Here is a 16,575-nt window from a genome sequence, read left to right on the forward strand (position 1 = left end):
CCAAGACACAGAAGCAACCTAAATGTCCATTGACAGATGAATGGATAAAGAATATGTATATAAAACTGAATCAATTTGCTGTACGCCAAAATTAACACAACATTGTAAATCGACTATACTTCAATAAAAAAAAATCTTCAATGAAAGAGTGATGTCTCTGACTTCAAGCTATATTACAAAGCTATAATAATCAAAACAGTATGCGAGTGGCACAAAAACAGACATATATGTCAATGGAACAGAATAAAGAGCCCAAAAAATAAATCCACATGGATAAAGATGATGTGGTATACATATACACAATGGAATATTACTCAGCCATAAATCAGCATGGAATCTTGTCATTTGTGATGACATGGATAGATCCAGAGTGTGTCATGCTAAGTGAAATAAGTCAGACAGAGAAAGATAAACACTGTATGATTTCACTTATATGTGAAATCTAAAAAACAAAACAAATGAACAAATAAAACTAAATGAAAACAGACTCATAAATTCAGAGAACAAACAGGTGATTGTCAGAGGGGAAAAGGATAAGAAGCTTGGTGAAATAGGTGAAGAGAATTAAGAGGTGCAAACTGCCAGTTATAAAATAAATAAGTCACGGGGATGTAATACACAGCATAAGAAATACAGTTAATAATACTGTAATAACTTTGAATGGGGACAGACAGTACTGGCCTTATCATGATAATTTTGTAATATATTTAAATGTTGAGTCACTATGCTGCACACCTGAAATTAACATAATATTGATTTTCAACCATACTTCAATCAAAAGAAGAATGACAAAAATGTATAAAAATTAAAAAAAAAATTTTTTACATGGCCAAAAACACCATAAGCAAAGTCAAAAGACAAAGGACCAATTGTGAAAAAGTATTTCTAACACATCACATATAAACAAGTAATTCCCCGCATGTAGAACTCTTTTAAGTTGAAAGAAAAAAAAGACTAAACTCTTGACAGAAAATGGCAAAAGACATGAACCAACAGTTTATAAATAAATGTCTCTTAAATGTATAAAAATACACTCAACTTCACTCAGAGAAGAGACAACAAAAAATTAAAACCACATTTTGTTGGTGAGGCTACAGGGGAAACAGGTACTCTCATACATTGCTGGTGGGACTCCTCAGAGAGGGGTACTTGGCCACATCGAACAGAACCACACAACCATTTATTCTTTGATGCAACAATTCCACTCCAGGAACTTACTTGAAGCTATACTTCCAATAATATGGGGGAAATACATAAAGTTATTCACGGTGGTGTTATTTCTAAAAGCAACCAGAACTGGTGGTTTTGGAAAAAACCAGAATGAGAGTCTGGGGGAATAAACTATGGTTCATCCTCACAACAAATGTATAGTTTAAAAAAAGAGTAAGACCTCTATGGATTAAGTGATTTCCAGGACATATTAAGTAAAAAAAGTAAAGTGCAAAAGATTGTATAATGTACTTTTTTGTGTAAGGAAGAATGAAAAATGGTATGTTTATTTTGGAAAAGAACAAGATGGAAGAGACAGGGAAGACAGTGTATCCTTATTCACTCTTCTATACCCTAAGTATAACTTTTTGAAAAGTTTTGACTTTTGAGATATGTTAATGTTTTACATATTTAAAGATAAAACTTAAGAAAAATAAAATTCTGAGGTTGAATACAAATAGAAAGAAAGGAATCTAATTATAAATGAAATTACAGGAAAAAAAATTCAGGTAACTTTGAACACAGTATACAGTAGGTCATAGTCTAAGGACAAAAAGAAATCTAAAGAAATCTTGAATTTTATTTAGTAGGTTTGTTATTGGTAGAAATAGTGTAATTCCAAAGTGACCTTATTTTATTGTAAGATAAAGCAAATAATACCTTAAGGTTGTTGGAAACTAGGGTTCTCCCTGTAGGAAAAGGAAGCTATGAACAGGGAATGGAGGAAGAATTCTATGATTTGAGTTGGAATTGGATTATCAGTCTGAACACGATATAAAAAACTTTCAAAGATTTCCTAGCCCTCTCCACTGAAAGGATCTAGAAGCAATGAAACCCCAGGAGTACATCTAGTATCTGGATTCTAATTTTTAATGCAACCCCTCATTAAAAATGGGGCTCTTTGGAGAAATAGGTGATTTCAGGCATGGTATTGGGGAATTACAAGATAAGCCTGGAATATCTTGCTGTGTCGGAAAATAAGAGAGCACTCATATAACTGACAGGGACAGGTCATGTCAAAGATACCAGGAGACAGCTTAAAGGTGCTCCCGCTGACCACATTTGGGAAAACGTTTGCATATAAAAAGAACAATGATAATATTGAATATGGGGGTTCATAATGATACTCTTCTACACATTCATAAAGAGAAAACAGTAATTGTGAATCCAGGTGAAAAGTATGATGGTATTTACCGTGCCATTCCTTTTACTTTAATGTAAGTTTAAAAATTTTCAAAAAAAAAAAAAAAAGCAGAAAGTTAGGAAAGAAAACCAAAGAAAACAAAGAGATTATACTATGGTATGGAAAAGATAGTTGGATAAACAAAGGTGGCGATGTGGGGATACAGCAATGCTGACATTGCTACAGGTGGGAACATGAGCAGGTGCAGCCGTTCTGGAGCTCACGTTCACTGCTACTTGGTTAAATGAAGTACAGGCATATATATACCAACACCAGCCATTCTACTCCCTGATGTACATCCGTATCTGTGAGAGGTAATAACACTTCACCAAAGATTTCCAGCTCTGCACCTACTAGGCACATGGTAGGATTACATTACTCCACCCTGTTGAAAGTCTGGTGTGGTCATGAGAAACTTGCTTTGACTACATGTAAATATCATTACCTGCAGCAGTAACTATGAAAGCATATAAAGGATGAAGTTCCCATCAACTTGAAAGAGTGAGTGACTGTGACGAGTTAAGTATCCCTGCTAATCTGGGTTGAATACGTAGTACGAGTGAAAAACGAACCTAAGCTGTGTTTTTAAAAAATGGACAAACAACCTCTAGCTTACAGGATGGCTGTGATAACTCTTTAAGATAATGCAGGTAAAGTTTCCTGTACGCTGACTAATACATTATGTGTTCAGTAAATGTTGGTATTTTCCCTTGCCCTTCATCTCCCTTTATTCTGCCAGCTTGACAGATCTCTCCTCACCTGGATCTGTTGGAAGAAATGGGCAATATCTTGATCTGGCTGATTTCCAGAGGCCAGCATCCGACTTTTGTTTTCCATGAATTGCTGTAGCTTATCAGAGAGATGTTCAAACATCTCTGCCTGGGGCAGAAGCTTCTTTAGGGAGCTCTCCTTTTCTTGCTGTTGCAGACAGAGCTGTTGGAAGCGCTGGCTCACCTCCGCCAGTTTGCCCTGCAGCACTGCAGCTGTGGTGCTGTCTGCCGTCTCCATGAATCGGGTCACCATCTCACGGGTGGCCTCCAAGCTGCTCTTTTGCCGAGCAATGTCCTGCTTCAATTTCTGCCATCAAGAACATATTTGTCAGCGCCTGGCTCATTCCAGGATATCTGACCCACAATCTAATAAAACTTACAATAACTACATGCTCGCCTCCTCAGGGAGGTTTGGAGGATTTTAAATGAGCCTTCAGAATTCCATCTATGCCCTCAGTTCTCCACCCCACGCCACCAATGACTGCTATCACCACTTTTCCTCAAGCTTACCAATGGTTTGGAAATTAAGTAGACATACTTTTACATGGGTAAGTCATCTTTAAGTCTTATTAGAAGATTCACGGAAACAAATTCTTCTCCTGATACCTTTTCAGAATGCTATCATTATGCAATGTGGCAAATATACCCTCTATGCTAACTCTTAGGGCACAGGTCTCACCATGTTAGTGGCCAGGGCTTCTTGGATGACTCCTGATGACAGCGATGCCACCTGTTCTTCTTCCAGGTTATTTTCAACTTCCTTGATGGACTGCAACAAGCTGTCTAGGCTTTCCTGGACACTCTGAGATTGGGCAATTGCCTTCTGCAGCAGAGCAGAGCGCTCAGCAAGGCTACTGGAGAGGCTTTGGAAATGGCTGAGTATGGAATCTGGAAAATCAAGGCCATGAGAAGAGAGAATGGAGGCTATTTTTGTGTTGCACTTTCAAAAAGGATGTATTTAAATTGCATGTTAGTCATAATAACAATAGACATCAAGACAAACAGAATAAGCTTAAAATACATCACTATTTGAACCAAATTCAATAAGCATAATTTAGTTAGCATCTATTAAGTGTCAGAAATTATGCTCAATGCTGAGGACTAAAGATAATTACAATAAAGTCCCTGCCTTCTACAAACCTTAAAACTCTAAAAAGAGCAGAGGTAGAGGAAGGCACATCAGAACTAACCATGAAAATAAAACCGTAACTCCTATATGGGTACTAAGAGTACTATACTAGAGAAGTCTGAAGGAAGAAGGCTGATTTCTTATCTTTTACTTCTTCTTGGGGGTGAAGATGATGGTGAGGACTTTACAAAGGAAGTAACTTCCCAGTTATAACTTGAAGCATGAGCCAGAGTCCAATATGCATAGTAAGCCCTCAAAAAATGCTAGCAGCTAAGCAACAGGAAAAACTTTAGAGGTAAGTAATGAGGAAGTGACTAGTTTACTCGGGAAAGAAAAGAAGTCGGGAGTGGCCAGAAGGCAGAACGCCTGGGGGAAAAGGTTGAAGCCAGAACGTGAAGGCCTTCCATGGTGCAAGAATACAGTTCATTAGAGGGTGAGCTATTTGTGCTTATATCCTCAGCCCCTACCCTAGCAGCACCACAGATACGTGTACAACACAATGTGATGTATCACAGAGCAGAGGTACATACTAGGAATTAGGGGTGCACTCCTGCTATTGCTACTTCGTACCTGTTGTTTCCTGAACATGCTTGCGGTCTGGGGCTGGCTCCCCTTCAATTTCCATGAGGTCATGAGCTACTTTTTGGAGCTTTTCTACAGGTACTTGGTGCTCAGCCAATTCCTCCTGCAACTGCTGCTTGTCCATGAAAAAGGACAAAAGGAAAATCAGCGTGTGTACTCAAAGCTGGTTCTAGGTAAATCAACTATGTATACTTCAATAAAAAATTTTTTCAGACATTTAAAAAAAAAGCTGCTTTTAGGAATCAAGAGCTACTGAGCAGCTTTATAGAATACTTCTGTTTATCCATAGCCACATACATTAGATTAAAGTGTTTAGGAATTAGATCTCATCCAAGGCATCCCAACCACTGCCTTTAACCCATGCAAGCATCTGCTTTGCTTTGAGGGCACTCTAAGCCATGCAGCCTGTGTCCTGCTGGTTCACCTTTGTCGTCGCAAACTGCTGTTGCAGGACCCCAGGGTCAGAGGCAACGGTGTCTGAGAGGAGCTTCTCCACGTCGGCCTCACAAGCCTTCATCCAGGCCTGCAGGCTGTCAGCGCTGCTCTGGAACTGCTGGTACCGGCCTAGCAGCATGTTGAGGTGAGAGCCCAGCTGCGTACACTGTGCCAGAGAAAGCAGGGAAAGCAGGCTTAAGCAGGTCGGGCCACAGGCAGCAGCTTCCCAGGCATGGCACAAAGAGGCCTGGCGTTGTTACAGGGAACCGGCGGCAGCTACGGTTTAGGGTAGTGCGGGCCTCCGTGGACAGATGGCTAGCAACCATCTTCTACAAGTGGGGTCCTGATGGTTTGATCCATAGTATTCACCCCAACTTTATTATATACCCAGGAAGACTTAGTGAGTTGTATGACAAGCCACCTAAAAAATACACATTAGGTTGCAGGTGAAGGTGAGGACTGAGGAATAAAACATGTTCCTTTTTGGGGGTGAAAGATGTTGGCAAAAAGCACAAGATAGGTAAGAAGAACTGACTGAATTCTACATCTTGGGAGCTAAAGGGAGTTCTCTGACAGGAAGGAAGACTAGGATTTACCCCAGATGCTCTGACCAGGAATAAAGGCTGTGTGCTTGGTTCAGTTTCCCTTGTGCTCTGTCTCTTGGGAGCCCATGCCTGCTGGTCAGGATACAGGGAGGCAAGCACCTCCACCTTCACCACGGGAGTGAGACATACTCTGGGATATTGCTTGGATCAAGCATGACCCCATGGGCCTCCACATTGGCATTTCTGTGGAGCTCATAAAGACATGAGGCCCATGGTCAGTATGCAAATTGACTTGCTCACTGCATCCTGAGGTTCTTACTGTAAGCCCCCGAAGCCACCCACAGCAGTGTGAGGACTGCTGTGACCATTTCACTCGGGCCTGCCAGGAACCCCTCCGGTACCTTTGAATGGAGAGCGGTGTATCTTTCTGTTGCATCCTTCAGCTTGTCTTTCACTAAGTTTCCAGTTGCTGACGATTCTTTGCCTTCCTCAAGGCTATTTTCTGTGTCCAAGACTTTTTGCCCTGAGATAGTCACAAATCTTAAGTCTCCTTTGTGAGAAATCACATCCTCCGAGAAGCTCCCCTGCCGCCTCAGCAGGGCGGGAAGGGCTTCGGGGCTGCTGCCTCCCTTATGCATGTTCTCTAGCTCTTTCTCAGACCGTTCTAGCCAGTTTTCAAACTCGCGATAATCCTGCAGAAACTTCTGTAGCTCATCCCGCAGTGTCTGCACCCGCTTTAGTTCCACCTCTGACCGGGCCAGGGAAGCCGCATACTGCTCCTTCAGCTCTCCCAGCTTCTCTCGCAGCACCTGTTGCTCCTCGGCTGTGAGATTGTGGCCATGCTGGTCCAGGAAGGCCTGAGCTGACTGGGTGGCCAGGATGAAGTTTTGCTGCTGAGACAGCAATTCTTGGTGACGGGCCTGGCAAAAAAAGAAAAAGAAAAAGAAAAAAAATCCCCCCAAACAAAGGACAATCAGTAGGGATACCACAATAACGTGGTGATATCACAGCTAGAAGTAGAGAGAGAGCTCAGCAGGCCACTTTTCCAGCTGCTCAGACATGACCAATATCTCTCACTGCAAGCATTATGCCACATGCTAATCCCAGATGAACTGACACATCTAGGATTTTACAATTTTCAAAGAGATTTTACATGTGTTATCGCATCTGACTTGTGACACTATCTACAGCATAGGCAGACAATATAATTCCCATGTCAAAGATGGAATAAGTGAATACCAAAAAGATGTTTAATGTCTTGACTGAGGTCATGCAGGTAGTTAAGGGACGCATTATGACTAGAACCTGACCCTCTTCACTGAACTACCCCAGGTCCAAGAGAAGGTACAAATGGCCAATTAAAATTACCCATGTTAATGGAAGGAGAGAGTAAGCCGGGTTAAGTCATACATACAACAACACAAAAACTGCAAATACCTAGCTATGAAATATGTCACTTACACCTCCAAAAAGACTCTCCCTACTAGGAAAGATCTTGGAAAATTAACTTGTTAAATAAACAATTTGTACATTAGTGAGAGTAAACTGCATTTCTGGATAGTGTAGGTAATCTGTACTGTTATTTGTATGTGCTATATCTAAACACTTACACAGAGACCTTTTTTCCTATTACAATGGAATATAAGTTCTGTTAGGACTGCTGTTGCTTTGTTTCTAAAAATATTCTTCCTGAGTCCAACAGAAGACAGTGGGAGCTCACCAGGTTCTTGATTATCTATAATGTTTATGCAACTCCCTAGAGAAGGACAAAGGCAACCTGACAGCTTCAGCTTCCGATGTCATCTCGGGAAAGCTGGGGTGACAAATGTATCTGGCCCAAAGAGACAGTGAGGGGCAGTACCACCGCCAGTACTACCCAGATGTCCCCATTCTCATCCATCCACACGTAAGGCAGTCTCCTTCCTAGAATGGAGCTGCCAGCAAGCAGTGTCAGAAAGCTCCTTGTGACAGAGGAACCATGTCTGCTCTGTGCTAAGACTGCCATGGCTTTAGGGTACACACTACAGTGGGTCTTCCAACTGCAGGAGTAGCATGCAAGAGGCAGAAATTCTATTAACACAAAATAAGGCACACAGGCTATTCAACAGAAGCATTCTAGCTGAACCAGTTTTCTTTGCTGTAACAGTGTCACTACTAACATAGGTGATCCATGTGTTTTCTAAGTTCCCTAAACACATAGCAGTCTTTCAATCATGCAATACAATATGCCTGCATATGCCAGTTAATGTATTGGAGATGGTGTATCTGGTTGGTTCACTGGTTTATCTCCAATGCCTGTCATATAGCAGGCACTCAATTTGCTGAATGAATAAATGAGTGGAGATAAATAAGAAATGGTTTCTTGAGGGCAGCTGGGAACCATTCAAAGAGTCAAGCTGGGATACAGCATTTTAGAAAGATCACTTAGTAGTGTGGGAAGAGACTGGAGGGTAAGAGCCAAGAGGCAAGGAGACCAGTAGAAGCTGCTATAACAACACTAGTGAAAGCTGACAGCAGTCTAAACTGCAATAATATCTCAATGGAGATAAAAACTGTGGATGACATTAAAAGAGATATAAGCATGAGATTTGATGACTGATTCGATACGGGAAAGTGAGGGAGGGAAAACAATCTAGGATGATTTTAGTCCAGACAAGTAAGTGGGAATATAGGACAGAGAATATGTTTGATGCGGAGAGGTATTACAGAAAGCAGAAGTTCCATTTTTCAGGTTGAGGTGCTTGTGGTTTTACGTTGCAATTAGGTAGATGGATTTATATACTAGTCTGAAGCTCAGGACAGGCATTTAGGCTGAAGACAAATATATACATGGAAATCACTAGTACAAGTGGTAAGTGAAATGTTGTGGGTAAGATTACCCAAGTAAAGTATATACTGAAAGATGAGAAGAGGTCTAGGTTACAACCTAGAAGCACCTCATTATTTCAAAAGCTGGTCACAGGAAAGGGAGTAGGATTATCAATGCAGAGAAGTGTTATGGAAACAAGGGGGGAACTATTTTAAGAGTTTCAAGGCTGTTGAGAAAGCGAAGTCAGGAACTAGAAGTGCTCGCTGGCTTTAGGGGCAAGGAGGTTACGGTGACTTGCCCAGGGCAGCAGAGATTCCCCCAGCACAGTGAGAATAAGCTAACATGCTCACCTTCATCTTCTCACATTGCTTGTCTAGCTTCTCTGGGGCTTGGTTCACCCCCGTGTGACCATCAGTGGTGTCCAGGGCTCCTTCCTCCAGGTTAGCTCCTGAGAGCTGCTCCATCCGTCCACCCGATGATCCCACTGAAGCCACCCAATCCAAGAGAGCGTCGATCTTACTCCTGTTCTCTGCCAGTTCCTTTGCTGTTTTACTCTGAAAGCCATAAGCGAGGTCTAGTGAGAAGGCTTCGATACTCAGCTATACAACCAAAGGTTAAGTAAAGGGGGAGGTTTTTAGGCTAAAGAAAAAAGAGAAGCTCTAAGGCTAGGTATAAACAGTCTTTGCACCCACAAAGAAAAATAAGCACCTTATAAATCTGTGGAAAACTTGTAAGACTATTTCTAGATCTTGTCTCTGTCTTACTGCCTTAAAAAAAGGCGGGGGGAGGGAGGGAGTGTGGGAAATTCCAGGGATTTAAAAGGGCTTTATTAAGAGATGGTTTAGTCCTGGCACCCCTCAAGCTTCACGGAATCCTTGCTATGCACACAGATGATACACTGGCTTGGTAGGGTAAGAAACAGCAGTCACACTCAATTACCTGGCTGCTCTTCCCAAGGGAACGCAGACTACTCTCATCCTTTTCTCTGACAAACAGAGCACTGAATTCTGAAATCTGCCTCTCAAAGTCTTTTCTCTCATTCTTCAAGTATTTTAATTAATAAAATAGGTTATGCCAAATGATACATTCATGTATTTCAGAAGTCACCTTTAGGAAACTTAATTCTCTTTTCCATGTTCTCTACCTCCTCATTAGTGTCCAAGATATCTTCCTCTAGGACCCTTGGATCACCAGTCTAGATTTACGTTAGAAATACACTTTTTTTTTTTGCGTTTTCCTCTCCAGGAAAATGACAACGATGATGATGATAATTTGAATATGAACTTCCTACCAACTATTCCTGAATGAAAGCTCTTCAGGATGCTTCTTATAAAGACAAATACTGACTCACAGAGCAGCTCCTGAGTTAGCCCTTTTTTGTGGTTCTGCGTTCTGTGAGGCAGCTTCCCTTCATTACCTTTTATTTGTGTAGATACTAAAATTTTCTTTTTTGAAAAAATACCAAGTACAGCAGTCTGGTTACCTTTTCAGTCTCCTGCTGCAAGGCTGAGGTCACTACTTCCTCCAGCTCCTTCTGGGCCACCCTCGTCCTTTCCTGGAGAGCTTCATACTGTTCCTTGGCCTGATGAAGTTTTTCCCGGAGAGCTGTTAACTCATGGGGGCTCAGCTTGGTCTGGTTCTCTTCCAGGAACCCTTCCGTGTCTTTGACAACACTGGCAAATGAGGCGGCATGATTCTGAATGTCGTCCTGTAAATCCTGAACACATAAAAATAGGACAGCAGAGGTTTCAACTTTGGCACTTATAAGACCTCCCAACAGCGTGGAGATGGAATGGCTTGGATGACATATTTGCAATCGACATATGTTCCTGATATAATTTGCTTAAGGTTTAGGCTTAAACCAATGCAGATAATAAATAAATTTTAAAATATTTTTAATTAAGAAATTTTCTAATATTTAATTTTCTAAGAAAAATTTAAATATAAATTCCTAAACAAATATTTGGTGAAGACAAAAAAGGAGACTGCTCAAAAACATGATTTTTATTTTGCAATGAGTTATCCTCAGAGAGATCACTCTTCTACAAACAAGAGTTGACAAAAGGATTCTAGCTGAGTCAAGGCTTGGTTGGTTCTTTATGAATCTCTTGGTTATCACTCTGTAGCCCTAAGGTAGCCTACAAGGCCCAGCATGGTACAGGTCCCACCTACCCTCTAGGCTCATCAGTCACTAACCCTCCTTTTGTTCTTCGAAGTCCCACCGAACCAGCTTTCCCTCAGCTCTTGAGTATGTTGTACTGGATCTCATTCCCACTCCAACTCTGATGCACAGGCCTATCCCTGGCATATTCTCATCCTCCTCCCACCCCTTCAAGCCTTAACTCGCACATAGCCTTCATCTCTCAGTCTAAGTGACACTTCTTTAAGATAATCTTTTCTGAAATCCAAGTCAAGATTGGGCCTCTCTTTTGCATGTTCTCCTATAACCTCTCCTTGATAGATATAGCAGTGATTAAATTATATTTTCACTTGTGTGATGTCTACCTCTTCCACTACACTGTAAGCTTCATGAGAACAGAGATGTTTACTGTTATGTTGCCAGCACTAAGCACTGTGCCTGGCACATAGCAAGCCTTTATAAATACTTGTTGAAGGAATAAAAAAAAAAAAAAGTTAAAACATACTCACCTTCAATTCACTTTGGTTCTTCTGCAAAGCAGAGAGATCCTGCTGGGTGGCTCGACCTTGGTGGCCCGCCAATGCTCTTTCTGCCTGCCCCACCCAGCTGCAAAGATCCTCGAGCTTCTGGTGACAGGTATTTTGTTGTTTCTGCAGGGTCTAATTAAAATGCAGAGGGGCCAAGAGACAATTAGTGATTCTCATTTTATAAATACAAGATAACTCCCTGAAATGTAGAACAGGTAGGTTATATCTCAAGGAATGGAAAAGTTGGTGAGAGACTAGAACAGGAAAAGGCATAGAAATCATATTCAGAAAGCTTCCCTCATCTGGATAGTCTGTTGATCTGGGTCTATGGTCTGGATTATAATCAGGGGTAATTTCGGGTGAGAATGCTCCCAGGTTTGGTTTGAAAGCTCCTTAGCCAGACTGCTGTCATTATTCTTGGAAGTGGAGAACAGAGAGCTCAGATGCTGGAAATCTATAGATGATAAAGGGAATAACAGTAAGTTAGTGGTTCTGATCAATTCTACCAGAACTGGGCGATACACTACATATTAAGTCATTATATGGAAAATTAGAAGGACTGGATTAGGAGGAAAAATCAAGAAACTGGATAATTTATAAGCTAACTGAGCTTCTTAATAATTGAACAGACTTTATATAAATCAAATGTTTCACAAATGCAGACACCCATTAAATGGAATGATGACATGCCAGGCATGAGGGGCTCGGCTATTTTGAGAAGAAAGGAACTGCCCAAGAATAGCAATGGGCTCAGCCTTTCGGGTGTCTGCTCCAACATCCAAGAGAAGAGTCAGGCCCAAGGGGAGGAGGGAATACGCTTCTGTGCCTGATCCTGTCTCCAGATCTCTCAGCCACATGACACTGAAGCACCTGATTGAGCAATTGAGCATGATGTGTTCTCCTGACCGTCCTTCTAGAACCAATTTCCACCAGTTTCTACCTTCTGATGGTGTTTCAGTCACCTGCACTTACAAACAGGTGCCCACATTGGCCCTCTCTCCCCCTCTTTAGGACAAATAGAAAGGCTCTGGAAGAGAACTCCTAAGAGCTCTTCAGCTGTAAAACGGGATCTTCATAGGTTAGGATGGGTGCAGACTGAATCTGAAAAAAGCAAAGCAAACAAGTTAACACACAGACATACACATGCATTCAGGGCAAATATAGAGAGAAGCAGAGCATTTCTGACAATAACAAGGTTAATAAACATTGTGGAATTAATTACACGCTTGGAGAGAAGGTTCACATGCAATTCTATCACCTTCTGCAGCTCAGGGGCCTACCCTGGATCTGGGTTGTGTCTTAAGGTGGCTCAGATCAATACTATTTCATTAATTATCCATAAGCTATACCAGGTTATATAAATTCCCCAAGTGAGGACACTGCAAATTTCCAGATTTGGAAGGTAATCTAAAGCATTTCATTAGTATTTTACTTCAATTTCAATAAAGCTGAAACAACTAGGCAGTAATAAGGGACATACAGACCTGACTAATCTCATTTCCTTTAAGCCTGACTCAAAGGCTCAATTCTACTTTGTACAATATTTAATAAAGGAGACCCTTAGACAGTTTTGCTGGTGATAATGACAATTCTAGCATCATCTTGCTGAATTCCAACTTATTCAAATAGCAGAAATGGCATAAGCCCCCTTCTTGGTATTCTAAGATTATGACGTTACTGTTAATGCAATTATGTTGACTTTTGCAAGAAGAGGGTTGTGATAGAAGGTGGTAGGATGGTCAGTCATCCCCTCCACCCCAAAAATGTATCAACAGTGTTTTGACACACATTTTTTTCATAATTTTCCCATAACTGAAGAAGCACAGGGCACTATAGTGTGAAGAAAGGTGCTAGAAAACAATAATTTCAAATATACTACAAAATTAGCATAATTATGATAAAAAATATTTCTGTCAGCTGTTTGAAGGTGGCCAAGGAATTTTACTGTTAATCATTTGAAAAGCCCCAGAATAAAATTGATTTCAGAACCATTCTTCTCAAGAGTTCAGAGTACCTAAATGTTCCTAACAGCCCTCAAAAGAATGCTGAGAGAGTCGGAGAAATAAGGGCTAGAGATAAAATTTTCATTTGAAAGTCAGAGACAATGAGACACAGTGGCAGTAGAGTCTCACTGAGGAGAAAACACCTGCACGTGCACACGCACAGAAAGACACATATTCTCTCACACACACAAAACCAGAAACCAGAAACCAGAAAAACAGCCAGAACAGCTGCCTCCTGGACCAGAACCAATCAAAACTGGTAAACACAGACTCCTGGAATCATGATGGAGTCTGGCCAGAAAACCCAAAGACAGAGGACATCTCAGAGACCAACTGAGCCCAGCTGCTGGTTCAGTCTGACCTTGACCCGGGCTGCCTGCTCCATTTGTTGAAGACGGCCCTGCAAGGCATCCCTCTGGGCTGCAGTCTGCTCCACAAGGTCCTGGAAGGACCTCTGCAGTTCATTCAGAAGCCTTAGCATCTGTCGGTTCTGCTGAGGGGACAAGTCCTGGGCGTGCTCAGAGATAAAGAACTGAATGTCAAAGGCAAGTGCATCCAGCTGAGACTTCCTCTCAACCATGGACTGTTTCAAATCCTAAGGTAAGTGGGAAAAGAAAGAAAGAAAAAGAAAAGAAACTTCTAATTCTCTATAGAAGCAGAAGCTGTTGGTTCCAGTCAAAGAAACAACATAATCAAACAGAGGTTAATTTCCTGTATTTTTATAATTGACACCGATAATTTCTGGGGCCAAACCAGCACTGGGAGTCTCTCTCACTTCTGGTCTCTCCAAACTCCTCACCTATAACAGTTAGGTTCCCTTGATTAGACTTTGATTTCTAAATGCACTAAGCTTTCAATTCTTTATGTTAACATAATTACAGATACCTGTGGAAATTTTTTTTTAAGTTTTGGAAAGTATAACATGAATTTCTGGTCTTAGATATATCTGTCTACTTGCATTAGGTTCAATTATCTATTTGTATTTGTCTAGCGGTGAGTTACCGGTAGGTCAGAAGTGAGGAAATATTCAATTTATTTGTGGTTCAATAAAATTCAACCTTTAGAGTAGATATATGTTGTTTATACAGTTTTTTTTTGTTTATACATTTTAAAACTGTAAAAGGTTACAGCCAGACTTTCTGATGTAATAGTTGTATTGCTCCTTTAAAGCAGAAAAAGCTGCCTGACCACTAAAATGTATCTGTTTTTAGACAATGAAAAAGCATGCAATTTCCCCACAAACACTTAGTGATCATGAGTTATGTTATACTGGATGCAATAAGAACAAGTAAGATATCTACACATCTATCACTTTGAAATTGAGAGTAGTCAGCCATCCTGCAAAGCAAGCTGGGTGGGCTTCCTGGATATTTATCATGAGACTGTGCCTCCTCCATCTGTGAACACATGGTTTTGGGAAGCAATCACTAGGAAATGAGGTGGCACTTTCTGTAACAGGATTCGTACAAGTTATAACTAGGGGAAGACACCAATGCATAAGATGCTCTGTGTTTTTACACTTCATGCAATGTCACAGGGCTTTTTCTCACCCTTGCTTCTTTTAATGTTCTGTCAGTAAACGGACGAAGCCTGCTACTCATTCCTCCAATGATATATTTGGATAAAAGAGTATGAAAGAAGAAGGCAGCCCAACTCTTGGAAGATAAAGAGGGATGTGGCTGCATACAAGAAGCCTGACCACAGACGACAAGGTCTGCTTCTCCTAAGACTGGGGAAAAGGAAGAGGGTAGAATTGGGGGGAAATGTCTCTAGTCCTGCTCCAACTTTAGAAAGAATTCACGGAGAGCAATATCTATAGCAGAGGGTGGATAAACCAATGTATTATCTGATATTATCTTAAGTATAACCAGAAGAAACCACAGTGTTGGAGGGAGAAAATCTTCAGCTCATATGTACCTCAGAATCTTTAACCTTCTGTCACTGACATATAAAAACAATCAATTAATTTGGAACTTAACAAGAAGAGAAGAAAAGCATCTTTCTAGATCAGGGGATGGTAATCTACAGTCCCCACCCCCCTGTGAAATGTTTGCCACCTGTTTTTGTAAATAAAGTTTTATTGTAACATGTCCACAACCATTCATTTACATACTGTCTATGGCTGCTTTCATGTTTCACCAGCAGGGGTAAATGGTTGCCACAGAAATGGGCCACTTATATATGACCTACAAAGCCTAAAACAGTTAACTACCTGGCCCTTTACAGAAAATCTTGTCAAGCCATGCATTAGATCGTTGAACAAAAGTTCTCCTGAAATTGGTGTGTGTGCACAGGATTATATCTTGGGCAAAACAGAAACGGATGGATCCTAGATGCTCAGTTATAAAGAGGACGTGGAAGTTGATAATCATAGGTCATTCTGCAGACTCTGAGAATAGCTGAAAGGATGAGCAGTCATAATCACTGAAGCCCCAATGGTATGATAACCCAAAAAACTAAGCATCGCTGACTTTGTCTCTGAAATGGAGAGACTTTCTAAGAAAGATAAGTACATATACTGGTTTGCCTACCAGGAAAATAAAAATGATATAACTCAAGAGGACAAGTAAAACATGCTTGAGACTGGAGGGTGTGCTTACCTCACACTGCTGGAGATTGTGGTTCAGGCTGTCAGCATCTGTTTCATTGTCATAGTCCTTGCTGTTCAGGAGAAGGTGGGTATTGCCAACCCAGGCTCTCAGATCTTGAAGTTTGCTTTCTAGCTGTTCATACTGATTTAACACCCTAGTCTAAGAAATAAATGACAAATTAGATGATAAAACTCTCCAAGTCTGCCCAGACTTTGTGAGCCTTTGTGAATAAAAACAAGACGCTACCTTTTTTACTTCCACAGCATTCTGGAGATGGAGCAGCCTGGAACTCCAGGAGTCACTCACAGAGCTGAGGGACTTTTGAAGATTCTTGGCATCTTTCTCTAGAGCCTTCAACAGTTGAGCTGGGACTTCTTGAGGCTGGCTAATGATAATCTGATTCACACACTCCAATTCCCGACTCACCAACGTGGACAGATCCTTTAGCTCCCCATCTAATACCTAAGGGCATAAAGTAGAATTACCTCCAAGATCAAAACTAGAAATCTTGCTATCTAGGAATAAGCTGTGAACATATTTTTCTGTCACTTCATGCCACACAGGCTCTACAGCTTATAAAGTGTTTTTGCATACGTACATTCATCAGTTTATTGGGTTCTCACAATCAATAACTCTTGAGGTAGGCACAGTA

General features: G+C 41.0%; 1 protein-coding gene across 10 annotated transcripts in view; it reads right to left on the reverse strand.

Annotated features, from left to right (window-relative positions):
• Positions 1-16,575, reverse strand: part of MACF1 (microtubule actin crosslinking factor 1) — a 300,927-nt gene that overhangs the window by 98,049 nt on the left and 186,303 nt on the right. For 6 of the 10 annotated variants that reach the window (XM_072974708.1, XM_072974712.1, XM_072974711.1 and 3 more), the window contains exons 38-48: positions 16,170-16,385; positions 15,933-16,082; positions 13,694-13,927; positions 11,312-11,461; positions 10,146-10,379; positions 9,013-9,216; positions 6,255-6,773; positions 5,298-5,474; positions 4,862-4,985; positions 3,842-4,050; positions 3,152-3,469 (exon numbers count right to left, since the gene is read on the reverse strand). In XM_072974708.1, the coding sequence (XP_072830809.1) occupies positions 3,152-3,469; positions 3,842-4,050; positions 4,862-4,985; positions 5,298-5,474; positions 6,255-6,773; positions 9,013-9,216; positions 10,146-10,379; positions 11,312-11,461; positions 13,694-13,927; positions 15,933-16,082; positions 16,170-16,385 (2,535 nt within the window). The remainder of the gene's footprint in view (positions 1-3,151; positions 3,470-3,841; positions 4,051-4,861; positions 4,986-5,297; positions 5,475-6,254; positions 6,774-9,012; positions 9,217-10,145; positions 10,380-11,311; positions 11,462-13,693; positions 13,928-15,932; positions 16,083-16,169; positions 16,386-16,575) is intronic. The other 4 variants (XM_072974715.1, XM_072974716.1, XM_072974713.1 and 1 more) reach the window with 1 other exon arrangement.

This window comes from Vicugna pacos, chromosome 13, assembly GCF_048564905.1.
Source record: "Vicugna pacos chromosome 13, VicPac4, whole genome shotgun sequence".
Taxonomy (NCBI): Eukaryota; Metazoa; Chordata; class Mammalia; order Artiodactyla; family Camelidae; genus Vicugna; species Vicugna pacos.